General features: G+C 35.2%; 1 protein-coding gene across 1 annotated transcript in view; it reads left to right on the forward strand.

The window, feature by feature from the left end:
• Nucleotides 1-7,721: 7,721 nt before the first annotated feature.
• Vmn2r95 (vomeronasal 2, receptor 95) overlaps nucleotides 7,722-15,967 on the forward strand; it is a 28,221-nt gene continuing 19,975 nt past the window's right edge. The window contains exon 1 of the mRNA NM_001102581.1: nucleotides 7,722-7,939. Coding sequence (NP_001096051.1) covers nucleotides 7,722-7,939 — 218 coding nt within the window. The remainder of the gene's footprint in view (nucleotides 7,940-15,967) is intronic.

A 15,967-nucleotide genomic window follows, 5' to 3' on the forward strand; every position in this document is an offset into this window, starting at 1 on the left:
TTGTTTATTATTTAAAGGGGGCAAAATGTAACCTCCTACAGCCTAGGCAGGCTGATTCAGACTGTAAGCCACTGAGTCCAGGACACCTGCTATGCTGCTTCTTATTACACTCCTTTGATATTACACTGCCTGCCACCTGCCATGGAGCCAAACCAGTTCTCCAAAATTTTCCGGAGTTAACTGCAAACTCTGAATTTGGCGAGTTTCTGCTAAAAGGCTGTTCTGACAACTTCATATCTCTACATCAAGAAACTTAGCATGACTCGGGATGGGTTTCCCTCTTTATAAGCACAGATTTTATTATTAAACATTTGAACCTTGTACAGACTAGCATGTCTTTGTTCCATTATTTCTCGACTCTCCCAGATTCCCTCTTCTCTTTCAGCTCCAGGATGCCTCCTAGGCTCAAACCCGGATATGAGAGCCACAGGCAGGCCCCACAAGACTTCCTCAGTACCTCTCTCATATCTCTAGTATCTGATATTGCCACACTTACTTCCTGCCCCTCCATTCACTCTCCTAGTCTCCATTCCTTCTACTTTCCATAATTGTCCTATTCTCCACTCAGTGCAAGAATGAAGCATCTACTCACTGGACTTCTTTCAACACTCCATATGGTCTCTAGATTGAATCATAGGCATTGTGAGCTTTTGGGTTGGTATCCACTTATTAGTGAGTACATATTCACAACTATTGTTATTTCTTTAAGATCAGTCTATCTCTTTCTTTATATTATGGGGACATATTACATGCCTGTATACTTGTCTATTGTGAGGGGAGAAGAATAAGTTAGTGATGATGGATGATATGCAGTCTTGATGGGGGGGGTAAAATTTGTCATACATTTACACTATTATCTCAGATTAGCTTGATAGGTAAGTGTCTAATTTTTTGTTTTTATGAAAAAAAGATTCTCACTAAAGAAGAAGGGAGAAAAGTGATTATTGGGTTTAGAATTGCATGTTGTTATACGTCATGACAAATAGGTTAAGGATGAAGGTCCTTAAACATATCAACAGTTAAGAGGACACAGAGATCACTGTCCTACCACAGTATTCTTCACTTTTGCCTTAGACAGAAAATTTGTTGTAGACTGTCTTCCTTCCTATGTTACTCATCATCAATAGACCTACCACAGTTTGTTATCAATGACTCTGTAGCCAAAACAGTTGACTTTGGTTAGTGTATAATACTCATTACTTCTTCCCTCTATTCAGATGTACTGTAATGATATATCTTGCCTCAGACAGTCCCAGTCTATCTGCACATCTCCCTCTAGTTCCATAACCAGCTGTAAACTTCCATAAGAAAGTATGTATTGGACAAATGTCATAGGATGAAATAATGAAACTAAAGTTTAAATTTGTCATCTCCCCTATATGCTGCTGTGTGCTATTTTGAAACACACAATTTATATCTTATTGCACTGTGATAAATGTTAGTAATAGATGTGAATCCCACCCCAGTGGATAGAAAATGAGATTCAAAGACAATGTTTCCTGGAATATGTAAGAGATGTGAAAAGAGCACACAGAACTTATGAATGTAGTTCATCAGAGAAATATTAGGAAATTCATTTCTTACTATTACCAGACTGTGAGACTTGCTCTGGACCCCACAAAAATGAAATGAGCTATTTATTCTGTCAGTCATGGGGAGACTATTCTAGAGAACAACTTGAAAAATTAATGCCTGATATGACAGAGTGATATACTCTAAATTTAACTGCACGTAACACTTTAAAAGGAGCAATTCTAATGAGTGAAACAAGATTTCCAATGTATCGGGAAAAAAAAATTTGGTGAACTATAAGAGGTATAAATGCTAAAATGGGATCTGGGACCAAAATTAAAATTAGAATTATCTGGAGTTGGGATTGAGAACATACTAAATACCAGGACTGATGTAATAATAATTTCACATGACTCAGGGAATTCAACTTATCCACCTCATAAAGTGTCTGCATTTCTGATGAGAATTGGGATATTCCCTCACATAAAACAAAGATTAAAATATATTAAATGTATTGGTCCAGAAGGTCAGGTTTTGAGATGAAATTTATATGTGGCAGATATACCCTTGGAATTAGGTGGAAGGAATCTATCTACAATAGGAGAAACATACCAATGTTTCCTCAACTTCATATAGAAGCCACAAAGTGGGGAATCGAGATTGTTCCTAATAGAGATAGTTCCTAATAGAGATTGAAATCTGTTATCCAAAACAATTAAACACAGTCCATCGGAAGGATAAGGCATGTTTCGACTCTTCAAATGTTTGAAGTGGGTCATTGACCAATAACATTAAAGTGGGTACCTAACAAATATGGTCATATAGAATAATGACCCTTAAGTAAGAAAAAGTTTTCGGCCCTAGAAGAGCTGGGCCAAGAAGAGCAGAAAACTTAACGTATAGGTGCTTAGAAGTCTCCTGTATTTAACATTAAAACTGTTTCATAAAATGATGAATTAAATTAGAAGTTATAAATAAATTCATCCTATTTTTATATGCAATATGATTCATCTTTAACTTTTTTGGTGTCTAAATTATGGTTTATTTCAGGGATTAAGTTAAAAGATTGATTAAAAAAAACGTATCTTTAAGAGACCAGGACAAATAAAAATACTCTTAACTGTGCCCACAAAATAAAGTGATACAAATGAAAAGTTTTAGCATAAGATTTTTTTAATCATTTAGCCATTCTTTTTATAACAATTTTTAAAGCAGATATTGGGAATAATAATAAAAAGTTTTCCAGATCTATATCTTATCATGCAATGGATAAGATACTATAGGATAATTAAAATAATGATACCTTTAAAATTACTAATTGAAGTAAAATAATTTTGTCTTTCTTAAGATTGCAATTGTTTTCCTAAAAAAATAAAGCTGCTTAGCATATACGACATGTCTTCAGAAAATTCAATAACATAAAATACAGATTAGACAAGATTACAGGGCTCCCAATGGAGGAGCTAGAGAAAGTACCCAAGGAGCTAAAGGGATCTTCAACCCTATAGGTGGAACAACATTATGAACTAACCAGTACCCCTGAGCTCTTGACTCTAGCTGCATATGTATCAAAAGATGGCCTAGTCGGCCATCACTGGAAAGAGAGGCCCATTGGACACGCAGACTTTGTGTGCCCCGGTACAGGGGAACGCCAGGGCCAAAGGGGGGGAGTGGGTGGGTAGGGGAGTGGGGGTGGGTGGGTAAGGGGGACTTTTGGTATAGCATTGGAAATGTAAATGAGCTAAATACCTAATAAAAAATGGAAAAAAAAAAGATTAATTATAAACTGTTAATTATTTTAGAAAATTACTGGAAGATATTAATTGGTTTCGGCTCAACTTTGAATTAAATCCTTAAGAATTAGTGATGGCTATAGTGAGAATACCTTTACACATTAAACCTGACAGTGCTCTGGTTTATGTATGTGGTAAAATTAAACAATATTTAAATATTATAACATAAATCATATTATGGTGATTCTGTACAATCCTACAGAGCAAACTATTGTAGAAAAATCTAATTGTACCATAAGTGAGATAATAATAAAAGTAAACAGGGATATGAGATCTCTTAGAGATTCATTTCATAATTATTTATTAACCTAAAAACTTTTGAATGTCAGTGAGAGAGTCTTAAAGCTCTTGAATCCTACCATGGAAAGTACAAAGGGGAAGACAAAGAAGACAGCAAAGCAGATGAAAATCTGAAAGTTCAACCCATTACATGGGAGTAGCTCAAAAGAAAAAGAGGTGAAAAACCTTTAAATGCTTAAAACTTTATCCTGGTTATGGTATTTATATTAACTATACATGTCATAATGCTTTTTTTGTCCAGAACACCTCCAACTATCATTGGAAGGAAACATAACCATCTCTACAGTAGCTAATGAAGCTTCTTGATAACCTGTTTTTCTTGATTTACTGTTGCATGTCATTCATTCATAAGGCACATTTGGGGATATGACCCACTATTACAGTTTCTTTATGCAGTCAAAAATGGCTTAAAAAGATGTACAGATGCCATTCACATGCTCATGCATAGAGCATAGCTATCATTAGTTTCTTTGCCCATACCACACTTTTCATAAATATGTAAATACAAAAAAAGTCCAATAATGTTACTTTTAAAACATTGTTGATTTTCAAAACAAAACCACCAGACAACAAGAAAGTTAATATCATCCTGACAATATTCTCTTCTAAGATGGTAAGACCAACATCTCTTCCAGAGTTCTGCCTGGTAGAGGTGTTTCCTCAAAATCTGCATCCAAGACCATTTCAAAGACACTAGCCATAGATGTTCCAGACTTAATGACTGCATCAGGTAGGCTTTTTGATTTTCTGTTACAGATGTTCCCAAAAGGCTTGTACACTGAATGAAGGAGCTAGCTCTCCCAAGAGTTGGCCAATATCCTTATTTTTCTTAGTGTCTACAAATATGTTTTTGGTGTTGTTGACACCTAAGAGGAATCTTTCTGTGGAGAACAATTCTTTCATTACTATGAGACGTGTTGAGGATGGTTGCTGTTGCCAGATTTTGGTCATATAGGAAGGTTGGTTGCAGTTTTCAGATGGTGAAGGCTGAAAAAAAATATTCATGGATCTCTTTGTGTGTGTGTGTCTCTCTCTTCTCTCTCCTTTCTCTTCTGTCTAGTGTTAGGGTGTGAAACTAAGGATAATCATGTGGGTCAAAGGAAAAAAAATGTAGAATGTTTTATCTCCTTTTAAAATATAAAATAAAAGTGATATAAGTCTGAAATATCTTAGGTTAGTAATGATTTTGTAAGATGATTGAAAAGTTATTGTCATAAAATTCTAACTGAATTAACAATAATTGATTTAAGATGTATGTTTAACTACTTATGTCTTTGAGATCTGTTAATCAACAAGCTGTTAAATATGTTACATGAATAAAAACATAGGGTTGTTTTTTGTTTGTTTGTTTGTTTGTTTGTTTTGTTTGTTTGTTTGGTTTTTTTTTTTGGTTCCCAAGAAAATCCATTCCCAAATCAGTGATTTAGACAGGAGACCCAATCCATCAGAAGGTTTAAGGAGGTAGCTTCTGCTAAAATGAGAGTAATTCTCATTATCTCTGGGAAGAGAAACTTGTGTCCCTTCAACTAATATAGGACTTGTACTTATTGCCATGTCAAAGTCAAATCTGGATACAAGAATTTATGTATAATTTCCTGGAAGAGAGTTTTGGCAAATTAGAATTTCCCTTTTCCATTTAACACATGAAGTGACTATTTTGGTTTCTTCCTTCCTTCCTTCCTTCCTTCCTTCCTTCCTTCCTTCCTTCCTTCCTTCCTTCCTTTCTTTCTTTCTTTCTCTCTCTCTCTCTCTCTCTCTCTCTCTCTCTCTCTCTCTCTCTCTCTCTCTCTCTCTTTTGCTTTTTGAGACAGGGTTTCTCTGTGTAGCCCTGGGTGTCCTGGAACTCATTCTGTAGTCCGGGCTGGCCTCGAACTCAGAAATATGCTTGCCTCTGCCTCCCAAGTGCTGGTATTAAAGGTGTGAGCCACCATGCCCGGTTATTTTGGTTTCTTTATTGTGCCTGTTTTCATGTTCATTTAAGTGACCTGTGTCCTTATAGGTTTTGTCTATGATTACATGGTTAAAGTGATAATAAAAGAGCTTGAATTTAAAATCGTTAAAAAGCTACAATTATAAACTGTTAGTAATAACTAAGAAATTCTTGTTTCAAGTCAGTTATCTTACAAATGATAAAATCCTTTATTGCATTAAGAACAAACACTGTGGGCTGGAGAGATGGCTCAGCGGGTAAGAGCACTGACTGATCTTCCGAAGGTCCTGAGTTCAAATCCCAGCAACCACATGGTGGCTCACCACCATCCGTAATGAGATCTGGCTCCCTCTTCTGGAGTGTCTGAAGACGGCTACAGTGTACTTATAATAAATAAAATAAATGTTTAAAAAACAAACGAACAAACAAACAAACACTGTGACCATGCTCAGAATTGAAACACTTAAATATGTGGATAAGCCTAAAATTATCTGCTGTACATATAATGCGGCTTAAGCTTAGAATAACTAACAAGCAAAAAGCAAAGGGTTTTTTTTTTTGTTTGTTTGTTTTTTGTTTTTTGGTTTTTTTGTTTTTTGTTTTTTGTTTTGATAGACATTATAAAGATAGGTAGTTCTCACACACTCAGAGACCTTGAGAATGTGGCATTTAAGATATTTTAATACACTCAGGATGCAGAGGCAGACAGATTTCTGAGTTTGAGGCCAGCCAGGTCTACAAAGTGAGTTCTAGGACAGCCAAGGCTATACAGAGAAACCAAAAAACAAAAGAAAACAAAACAAAAGCAAAAACATAAAAACAAACAAAAAACCAACCAAACAAAAAAGATATTTTAATAAAAGAGCTTTTTGTGATAGCCAAATCAAATGAGGCAGCATTCTGTATCTGCTCCAAACAAAATTATGGGCCAAGTTCAATTTTCTCTTGAGTTTGCTACAAATGTGTGAAAACTAGCCACTAGGCTATAAAGTGCCCTTTATCTTGACTAATGAAAGTATACAGTCCAAATTGTGGACAAGCAATTTGCAGTTACCCCCATATTTCCTAGAAAACGTAGGTGATTCCTAAAAATGTCTGCTTCACAGTCCGAAGTTCTGGGCATGGCTGCCAAAATGGATGTCTGCACTGACACAGATAAACTTTGGGTGACTGTCCCAGGAGTCATTATGTCTCTTTCTGTTTATATAAAACAGAAGCTACTTGGTCAAAACATCCTTCTTACTCAGGTGAAAATTTTCCCTCACAGGTATTTGATGGGTTTGAAAAGTAGATACATGATAAAGATTCCTAAATCCAGAGTTAACATTATTCAGTGAAGTTCTGATAATATCATGCTCACAGACCTAAAAACTAACATTTCCTTAGGTTGTCTTCTAAGTATGAACTTGAAATGCAGTTTAATTTTGATCATTTTCCATAATCCCTTTTCAGAGCTTTGAACCAAATAAGATAGAATAGAATTAATTTACTGAAAGTTATAAATACAAATCAAGTAGACATTGTAATCGTAATTCTTACCTTGACAATTCTCATAAGTTTAATTATTGTGTAAAATTTAAAGGTATTAGAGATAAATTCCCTTTCTTGGACTAAAAGGAGAAAAAGTTGGGAAAACATAAAACAATGCATATTGTACCAAATGTCTTGGAAGTTGTTTCCTATAATTCACACTTTTTTGTTGCCACCAAAAGCTCTGCAATGTATTAATTTTGAGTGGTTATACCTGCAATGCTTTCTTTTAGCCTTTTCATTTTTCAGTTAGTTGGCTTCCTATGAGGTAACCTGTGGGGAACAGCTTAAATTGTTTTTCATATTAAAGGTTTCTTGATTCATATGTTTCCCCAATTCATCCCAAGAGAAGATCAACCCTGAGCTCTTGCTGTCTGTAGTCTTTGCTGAAGTCATAGTGCCTTTGGCTAGTGAAGAATGTGAACAAACATAATTCCAAACTTTTTTTGCAGGTAAATAGAAGGACTCAGCAGCAGAGTCCACGTGAAAAAACAGTTTCAAAATTCCCAAAGTCATTCTAAATCCAATGGAATAATTAGTGTCCCAGACTGAGTCATCAACAAACACAAAACATACATAGTTACAAAAACATGAACCAAGCATATATGTACTGGACACTATTTGGTCTCCATGAAGCAGACCCATGAACTAAGAGGATGTTCTCTTGGATTTTTATCTTCTGGTTCTTGCAAATAAACAAATTTGTCTCTGCTGCTAACTACATTATAAGTAGTTGTTATTACAAAATCTCTGAAGAATTTCACCATGAAGGAGATGTTGTGATTGGAGCATTTTTACCACTTCACACATTCCACACTGGGAAGAAAAAGCCACATTCAACTATCCCATATTACTATTTGGACAATAAAATACAGTAAGTTAAATTATTTATTTTCGACCTCACAATGCTTATATCTTAGATGGTATAGTCATTAAAATTTACTAATCTTTTATATTTTATTTTGACAAATTCACTCTTAAAATTTCTAAAATCTTTTCATAAGTTTTCTTTTCTTTTCAGATTATTTTCCTTACTCAGTGGGATCGGAAATGGTAACTTCAACTGTGTTCACGTTAGTTTCTTCTTTGATTGTTAGCCATAATCTCTTATTTGTTATTGTTTTTATGCTTCAATGACTGAAGAATTTTCATTGTTATCAATTCAAGTAAAAATGATTTATTCTAAGCCTGTCCTTCTTGTTCTTAGCATTTTGGAAGTACTGATTGTACCAGTGGTATTAGATGATGTCACTAAATGCTCTAAGTTCTATGTGAATGTTGTAAAACTTGGGTGAAGAGGTTATGTGTATTACATGCAGCTGATTCCAGAGTTAACAGCATCACATTTAGAAGTGGCAAATACTTCTATGCTACATACATATTTCATCTATCTCATGATTTTTTTATAAGTGTTTGTTTGATAATTTAAATTTTAATCTCAGAGAGCTTACCTGTGTTTACCTGTTTACTCCATTGGTTTGCAGCATTTATTCTCATTTTTATACATGTGTCTACCAAGACTTTGTGACTATAAGAGTTTCATCTTGGTGCTATTTCTTAGCTTTAGTTAAATAATCCAGGTTAATGGATAATGTCAGACAGGTATTGCTGAGTTGGTCAAAAACATTCTTGTATGTTTCTTAATAAATTAAATAAGATGTTTTTATCCTAGCCAGAATTCCTTTCCTAAGAATACATTCTTATGTATGTATGGAATAGTTAGTGTTGCATGGAAATAGAACAAGACTTCTTATGTATCTCTGTGAACACAAGAAGAAATATGTTAGAAATCGAGAAGCAGAAAATGACCAAAAGAAATACAGGAAAGATTTTAGAATCACTAAAAGAGAGTTTGTCAAAATAACAATTAAAAACATCAAATAAAGTGTAAAGGTGAATTATGCTCTATGAGACAATACTCTGTGCTTGGTAAAATCCTTTGAGGTATTAAGCTATTAAATCAAAGACAGTGGAGAGAAAAAAATGTTTAAATATAAATTAAAACTTAATTGTTTTTTTTTGTTGGACACATTAATTTTGAATCATTTAAACATATCAAATATGGGTACATAAAATGTGTTATTTGGATAAAATATTTAATGGTATTTCTAAGTTTTTAGGGAATCATATGTTGACTCAAAAGAAATCATACTATTTTCTCATATACTTAGTTAATGGGGAAACTTTAGTTGTTTGTTAGGCCCTTTTCTATTTAGTCATATTTAATGCTCCTTATAAATCCACGTTTCTGGTGCCCATTACTCTCAGCAGTTTAGGTATCAATGTATATGGTTATCCATTTCTCATATTTGGTGCAGCAGCAAGCACTTCACTGAAAAGGCTGTACTTCTGGATATGTGAGCAACTAGTCTGGTTTTACTCTTCATAGTTTGATAACATTCTAGGCAATATTGTTTTTAAACGATTTTATTATTTTACTGGTTCTATGCATCATTGTGTGCAATTTTCATATAAAAGACAAGCCCATTTTCTTGAACATTTCTCATGTAGGTAATGTCATTCTGGGTTTTCTACCCTGTATTTTCTCATGTATATGAGCAGTAAATATAGCCCCATTCCTAAATATGTTGTGATTCTGAAATGGCTTTATAATTGATTTCACTCTACCTATGAATTTCAGAAATGCAGTTTTTCAGTACAAAACATTGATTTTTAATGCAAACACAATTCCTTCATGGCCTCATTTTATTTGAATTAACTACAAAAGTTCTTTCTTGGTGCCTACCCTGTTGTAACCTCTTGCCTTCATTCATTGCATTTGTACTTGTCCTTGGCAGTAATATCTTCTTTATGCGATTTCTTTTTCTCTGTGTGTAGTCTAAGGAAGACATAATCTGCACTGTTATAGTCAATCAGGTTTAAAAATACAAACAAAAGCAGCTCATAGCATATATTTCAGGCTTGTGGCATACATTTGTGTGTCAAGTTCTCGTTGTGGTAAGGAGTGATGGCTCTTTTTGCCAGCACTGTAAGGTTTATTTTACCATTCATCTTCTAGAAGTGGGTGTGTGCTTCTAACTAAAACATTCTCAATCTGTATCTAATAAGACAGATGTGGAGTGATTTTACATAAAGTCTTTCATGGGGAAAATTATAGTCTTTCCTGTGGAAGAATATTAAACATTGTATAAACTATTTCACAGCATTCATTAGCTACCTACAATTGTCTGTGTGTGTGTGTGTGTGTATGCAGTCAAAGGGATGCTTCTGTTTGTTTGTGTGTGTGTGAGGATACATGTATATTTGTGTGTATGTTTAAGTTTGTGTGGGTATACATGTGAGTGGGCATTTGCATGTATGTGTATGCATGAGTAGTAAGTTCAAGTCCTCTTGGGCAGTTAATGGAATAAGACTCCATGAAATTAAAATGAAAAAGGAAATGTATAATAATTTGCATAAAGAGAATAAAAGGGGGAAATTATGCAATAATTTTATAATCCCAAGAATATAAATGATAAAAATAGTTTTCATTTTGAAAATATATTTATGATAAAGTATGTGATTTAAAAATTAGGTGTGCAAAAGTGAGTGATCACGTCTGTTTTACTGAAGTTGACTCTAATCATTGTCCTGCGACTGTAGATATTGAGTTAATCTGCTCAATTTGTAGTGATTGTTATTTAATTCTCTGCATATATACCGAATTCTGAAAAATAATATGTATCTTTAAATTTTTATATGTATTCATTTGAATATATAGAGTTTCTACATGAGAAAATGTCATTGATCTGGTTTCTCAAAGTAAACATCCCAATTATCAATTCCTCCCTCCAGAATATATAACTTCATTTACATTTTAACTGTCTGCTTTCTTTTAAAATTTACATTTGTTAATTTTTATCATTTTAGATTTTTTTATTTTTATTATGTTTTTCCTCATTTACATTTCCAATGCTATCGCCCATACCCTCCCCCCTACTCCCCTACCCACCAACTCCCACTTTTTGGCCCTGGTGTTCCCCTGTACTGGGGCATATAAAGTTTGCAAGTCCAATGGGCCTCTCTTCCCAGTGATGGCCGACTAGGCCATCTTTTGATACATATGTAGCTAGAGTCAAGAGCTCCGGGGTACTGGTTAGTTTATAATGTTGTTCCAATTATAGGGTTGCAGATCCCTTTAGCTCCTTGGGTACTTTCTCTAGCTTTTCCATTGGGGACCCTGTAATATATCCAATAGATGACTGTGAGCATCCACTTCTGTGTTTGCTAGACCCCGGCATAGTCTCATAAGAGACAGCTCTATCTGGGTGCTTTCAGCAAAATCTTCCTAGTGTATGCAATGGTGTGAGCGTTTGGAAGGTGATTATGGATTGGATCCCCGGATATGACAGTCTCTAGATGGTTCACCCTTTCGTGACAGCTCCAAAATTTGTATCTGTAACTCCTTCCATGGGTGTTTTGTTCCCAATTCTAAGAAGGGGCAAAGTGTCCACACTTTGGTCTTCGTTCTTCTTGAGTTTCATGCATTTAGCAAATTGTATCTTATATCTTGGGTATCCTAAGTTTCTGGGCTAATATCCACTTATCAGTGAGTACATATTGTGCGAGTTCTTTTGTGATTGGGTTACCTCACTCAGGATGATGCCCTCCAGGTCCATCCATTTGGCTAGGAATTTCATAAATTCATTCTTTTTAATAGCTGAGTAGTACTCCATTGTGTAGATGTACCACATTTTCTGTATCCATTCCTCTGTTGAGGGGCATCTGGGTTCTTTCCAGCTTTTGGCTATTATAAATAAGGTTGCTATGAACATAGTGGAGCATGAGTCCTTCTTACCGGTTCGAGCATCTTCTGGATATATGCCCAGGAGAGGTATTGTGGGATCCTCCAGTAGTACTATGTCCAATTTTCTGAGGAACCGCCAGACTGATTTCCAGAGTGGTTGTACAAGCTTGCAATCCCACCACCAATGGAGGAGTGTTCCTCTTTCTCCACATCTTTGCCAGAATCTGCTGTCACCTGAATTTTTGATCTTAGCCATTCTGACTGTTGTGAGGAGGAATCTCAAGGTTATTTTGATTTGCATTTCCCTGATGATTAAGGATGTTGAACATATTTCAGGTGCTTCTCTGCCATTCAGTATTCCTCTGGTGAGAATTCTTTGTTCAGCTCTGAGCCCCATTTTTAAGGGGGTTATTTGATTTTCTGGAGTCCACCTTCTTGAGTTCTTTTTATATATTGGATATTAGTCCCCTATCTGATTTAGGATAAGTAAAGATTCTTTCCAATCTGTTGGTGGTCTTTTTGTCTTATTGACGGTGTCTTTTGCATTGCAGAAGCTTTGAAATTTTATGAGGTCCCATTTGTTGTGCTTACAGCACAAGCCATTGATGTTCTATTCAGGAATTTTTCCCCTGTACCCATATCTTCAAGGCTTTTCCCTACTTTCTCCTCTATAAGTTTCAGTGTCTCTGGTTTTATGTGGAGTTTTTTAATCCACTTGTTTTTCCTGGTATTAGTAAGCATACATAACAATCAATATATATTTGCACATTTCTGTGAGCAGATCTGTACAGATCTAGGAATGTGGACTGTCTTGCAGTGATGCTATATATAATCAAATGGATGATGTCTTAATTCTTTACAATGATCCTATTAAAATTCTTAGAATTAAATTTGCCTTTATCAATTTTTTTTATAGTTGGACTTTTATTCAGTCCATTTCTGATACTCATAAGTGCAAGGAGCTTCTACATAGTAACTAGACTTGCTTTTACTCAGAGCACATTCCAAGAGTTTGTAAAACAGTTAAGCAGCTGGGCTGTGGTGGCACATGCCTTTAATCCCAGCACTTGGGAGTCAGAGGCAGGCAGATTTCTGACGCCGAGGCCAGCCTGGTCTACAAAGTGAGTGTCAGGACACCCAGGGCTACACAGAGAAACCCTGTCTTGAAAACAAACGAAGAAACAAACAAACAAACAAACAAAAAAAAAACCAAAAAAAAAAAAAAACAAACAAAGAAACAAACAAAAACAAAAGCAAAAGCAAAAAAAAAAAAAAAGTTTAGCAAAGGTCATAAAAAGGGAACTATGTTTTAGTATAGGTGCTAGGACAGAAGATAAAATATTTACTGAATTTATCTATGCAAAACTTTACTAATAAATTAGCTATGTTTTTTTAAAATTTTCATAAGGTGTGACAGATGATTCTGACAGAGAGTTCTTTGCAGATGTTATTAAGCATACTCTTAAAGAAAATGGACATTAACTTTAGAACTAGCCAGGTGATTGACTTTCTTCAGTTTGTACAAATGGTTAGTACTTGGTTTCCAGGAAGGAAACTTTAGATGTGAATGTTTAGTCAGATAAATATTCCTAATGGAGATGCATGTAAAATATGCTCTGTTGTGAACTTCTGATTGCATTTATTATTTGATTTTATGTGAGAACATATGCTGGAAATTTTAACATGTGCTCATGTACTTTGAAAGATGTATAACTGCTGAGGACCAAGAGAAGTGTCAGAGGAACTGAGGAGATTTTTGTTTTGTGTTTTTGTTGTTGTTGTTGTTGTTGTTGTTTTTTGACAGAACACTTCTTAGACAAAGAAGAGAAGGAATAAAATTTTTTTTTACATCTGCCCACTTCGGATCTTTATGCTTTTCTCTATTTTTTAGATAATTTTCATCAGAAATGTTTTACAATGTAGAAATAAAAATATCTAAAATCACTTTTCAACATGTCCCTTTTTCTTCCTGAGACATCCAACTAGCAGACTAAAAGTTAGAGCTATGTAGTTCCTGCGGAGATAGACCAAAGTCCTCATTACTTAACCATTTGGGGCCAGACTACAGATGCCATTCTTCTAAAAATACAGCCTTTTACCCTCAGAAAGAGCAAGAAAGATTTTTAGGACTTTTAAGAAGTTATCATCTGCATTTCAGCATAGATGGAAAGCTACAATGTCCAGATACCCTCAGCTTTAAAACCACACTAGAGTCCTACTTTGTACCCTGTCTACACCCTCTCTAGTTCAAGATGTTCCATAATCTAAATTGGCTCCTTGGAGCAAGAATTTTGAGGAAGGTATGTCAACACAGATAGGACTCTCAACTGGAACTTGTAAACCCCTTGATCATGGAGTGTATGGTTATGGAGGATGAGAAATAGGAGTTGATATTGTCTAATGCCAAAAACAGAGGCTGATATTGGGTACAATCATCACATGCTTCATACCATGAGCCATCAGCACTGACTTGAAATTGCCTGCTGCCATCAGCATAAGCCCATAGTAGGTGCCATCAGAATCTGGTTGTGTTAGTTGATGTGATGGTTTGTATACTCTTGGACCAGGGAGTGGCACCATTTGGAGGTGTGGCCTTGTTGGAATAAGTGTGACCTGGTTTGTGTAGGTGTGTCACGGTGAGTGTGAGCTTAAGATTCTCACCACAGTTGCCTGGAAGTCAGTCTTCCACTAGCAGCCTTTGGATGAAGATGTAGAACTTTCAGCTCTGTCTTTGCCATGCCTGCCTACATGCTGCCATGCTCTCACCTTGATGATAATGGACTGAACCTCTGAACCTGTAAGCCAGCCCCAATTAAATGTTGTTTCTTATAAGACTTGCCTTGGTCATGGTGTCTGTTCACAGTAGTAAAACCCTAACTAAGACAGTTGAGTACCATCAGTGCCCACAGTAGGCCAAGAGCCATCAACTCTGGCCTTAATTGCCTGCTCTCACCAGGCAGTTCTCCAAGCGGTTCTATTGGGATTTGTCAGCATCAACCTTAGATCAGGAGCCATCAGAGCTTGGTTGTGAGCATTTCATGTATCTCTCAGGGTGGAACAAAGTGACTCTGCCAACAGAAAATTGTTACAGATGTTATTAAGAATACTTTTAAAGGAAAAAAGGATTAAGGTTAGCACCAGTCACCTGACTGACTTTCTTCAGTTTGTAAAAGTGGTCAATCCTTGGTTTCCAGGAAGGAAACTTCAGATATGGATGCATGGGAGAAAACAGAGTTAGATATTAACAACAGGATTACAGAGAATGGAGGACTAGGTGTGCCCCTTAAAGCATTTGGCATTTAGACTGTGCTTAGGAAGGAATTGACAGATGACAAAAAAAAAAAAAAAAAAAGCCATACGTGCTCAGGAGTCATTACATTCACCTTTTTGTGAGAGGAATTGATTACTACTGTCTCCATCAGGATCTAAGAACAATGTTTATTCCTAGACCTAAAAGTCTGAAAAAAGCAGCTCATGACAGGCTAGTGATAAATCAAAAAAGGAAAATCAACCTCTGAACAGGAAACTGATCCAGAAATGAAACTATCAAAATATAGAAAACATAAGTGGCTGACACTGAAGCATTTAAATATATACATATTTAAAAGGCTGGATAAAATAATAAAGAAACCAAATAATATATTGAGTACAACTCTGTTGCTCAACAGACAGAGGCTCTGAAGCAAAAGAAATTGTTTAAAAACATACATTCTTTGAAAATGCTACAATTTGACAATTTCTTCTAAAGACAATGTAAACGTCTTGAAATTTATTTAAAGCATTTGCTGAGATTTCTACTTCATATTTTCAAGGTATATTCATTACCACAGCTGACCTAACTAAAGAAGAATTTTTAATCTCTCTCTCTCTCTCTCTCTCTCTCTCTCTCTATATATATATATATATATATATATATATATATATACATATGAACTAGGCTTAAAAAGTTTTATCTAAGATGTCTGAAAAAATATGAGAATATATTAATATATAAAATGTCCATGAGAATGGGGGAATATTTTGAAGAAACAACTCACAAAAAAAGTGATAAAGGAAGTTCTAGTTGCAAATTAGAGCTGCAAATGAAGAAGCATGGAGATGCTTGCCAAGTAGAGATACAAATTTCCAAAGGGCTGCATAAAATAATAAAGAAAC

The sequence above is a fragment of the Mus musculus genome, chromosome 17 (genome assembly GCF_000001635.26).
Source record: "Mus musculus strain C57BL/6J chromosome 17, GRCm38.p6 C57BL/6J".
NCBI lineage: Eukaryota > Metazoa > Chordata > Mammalia > Rodentia > Muridae > Mus > Mus musculus.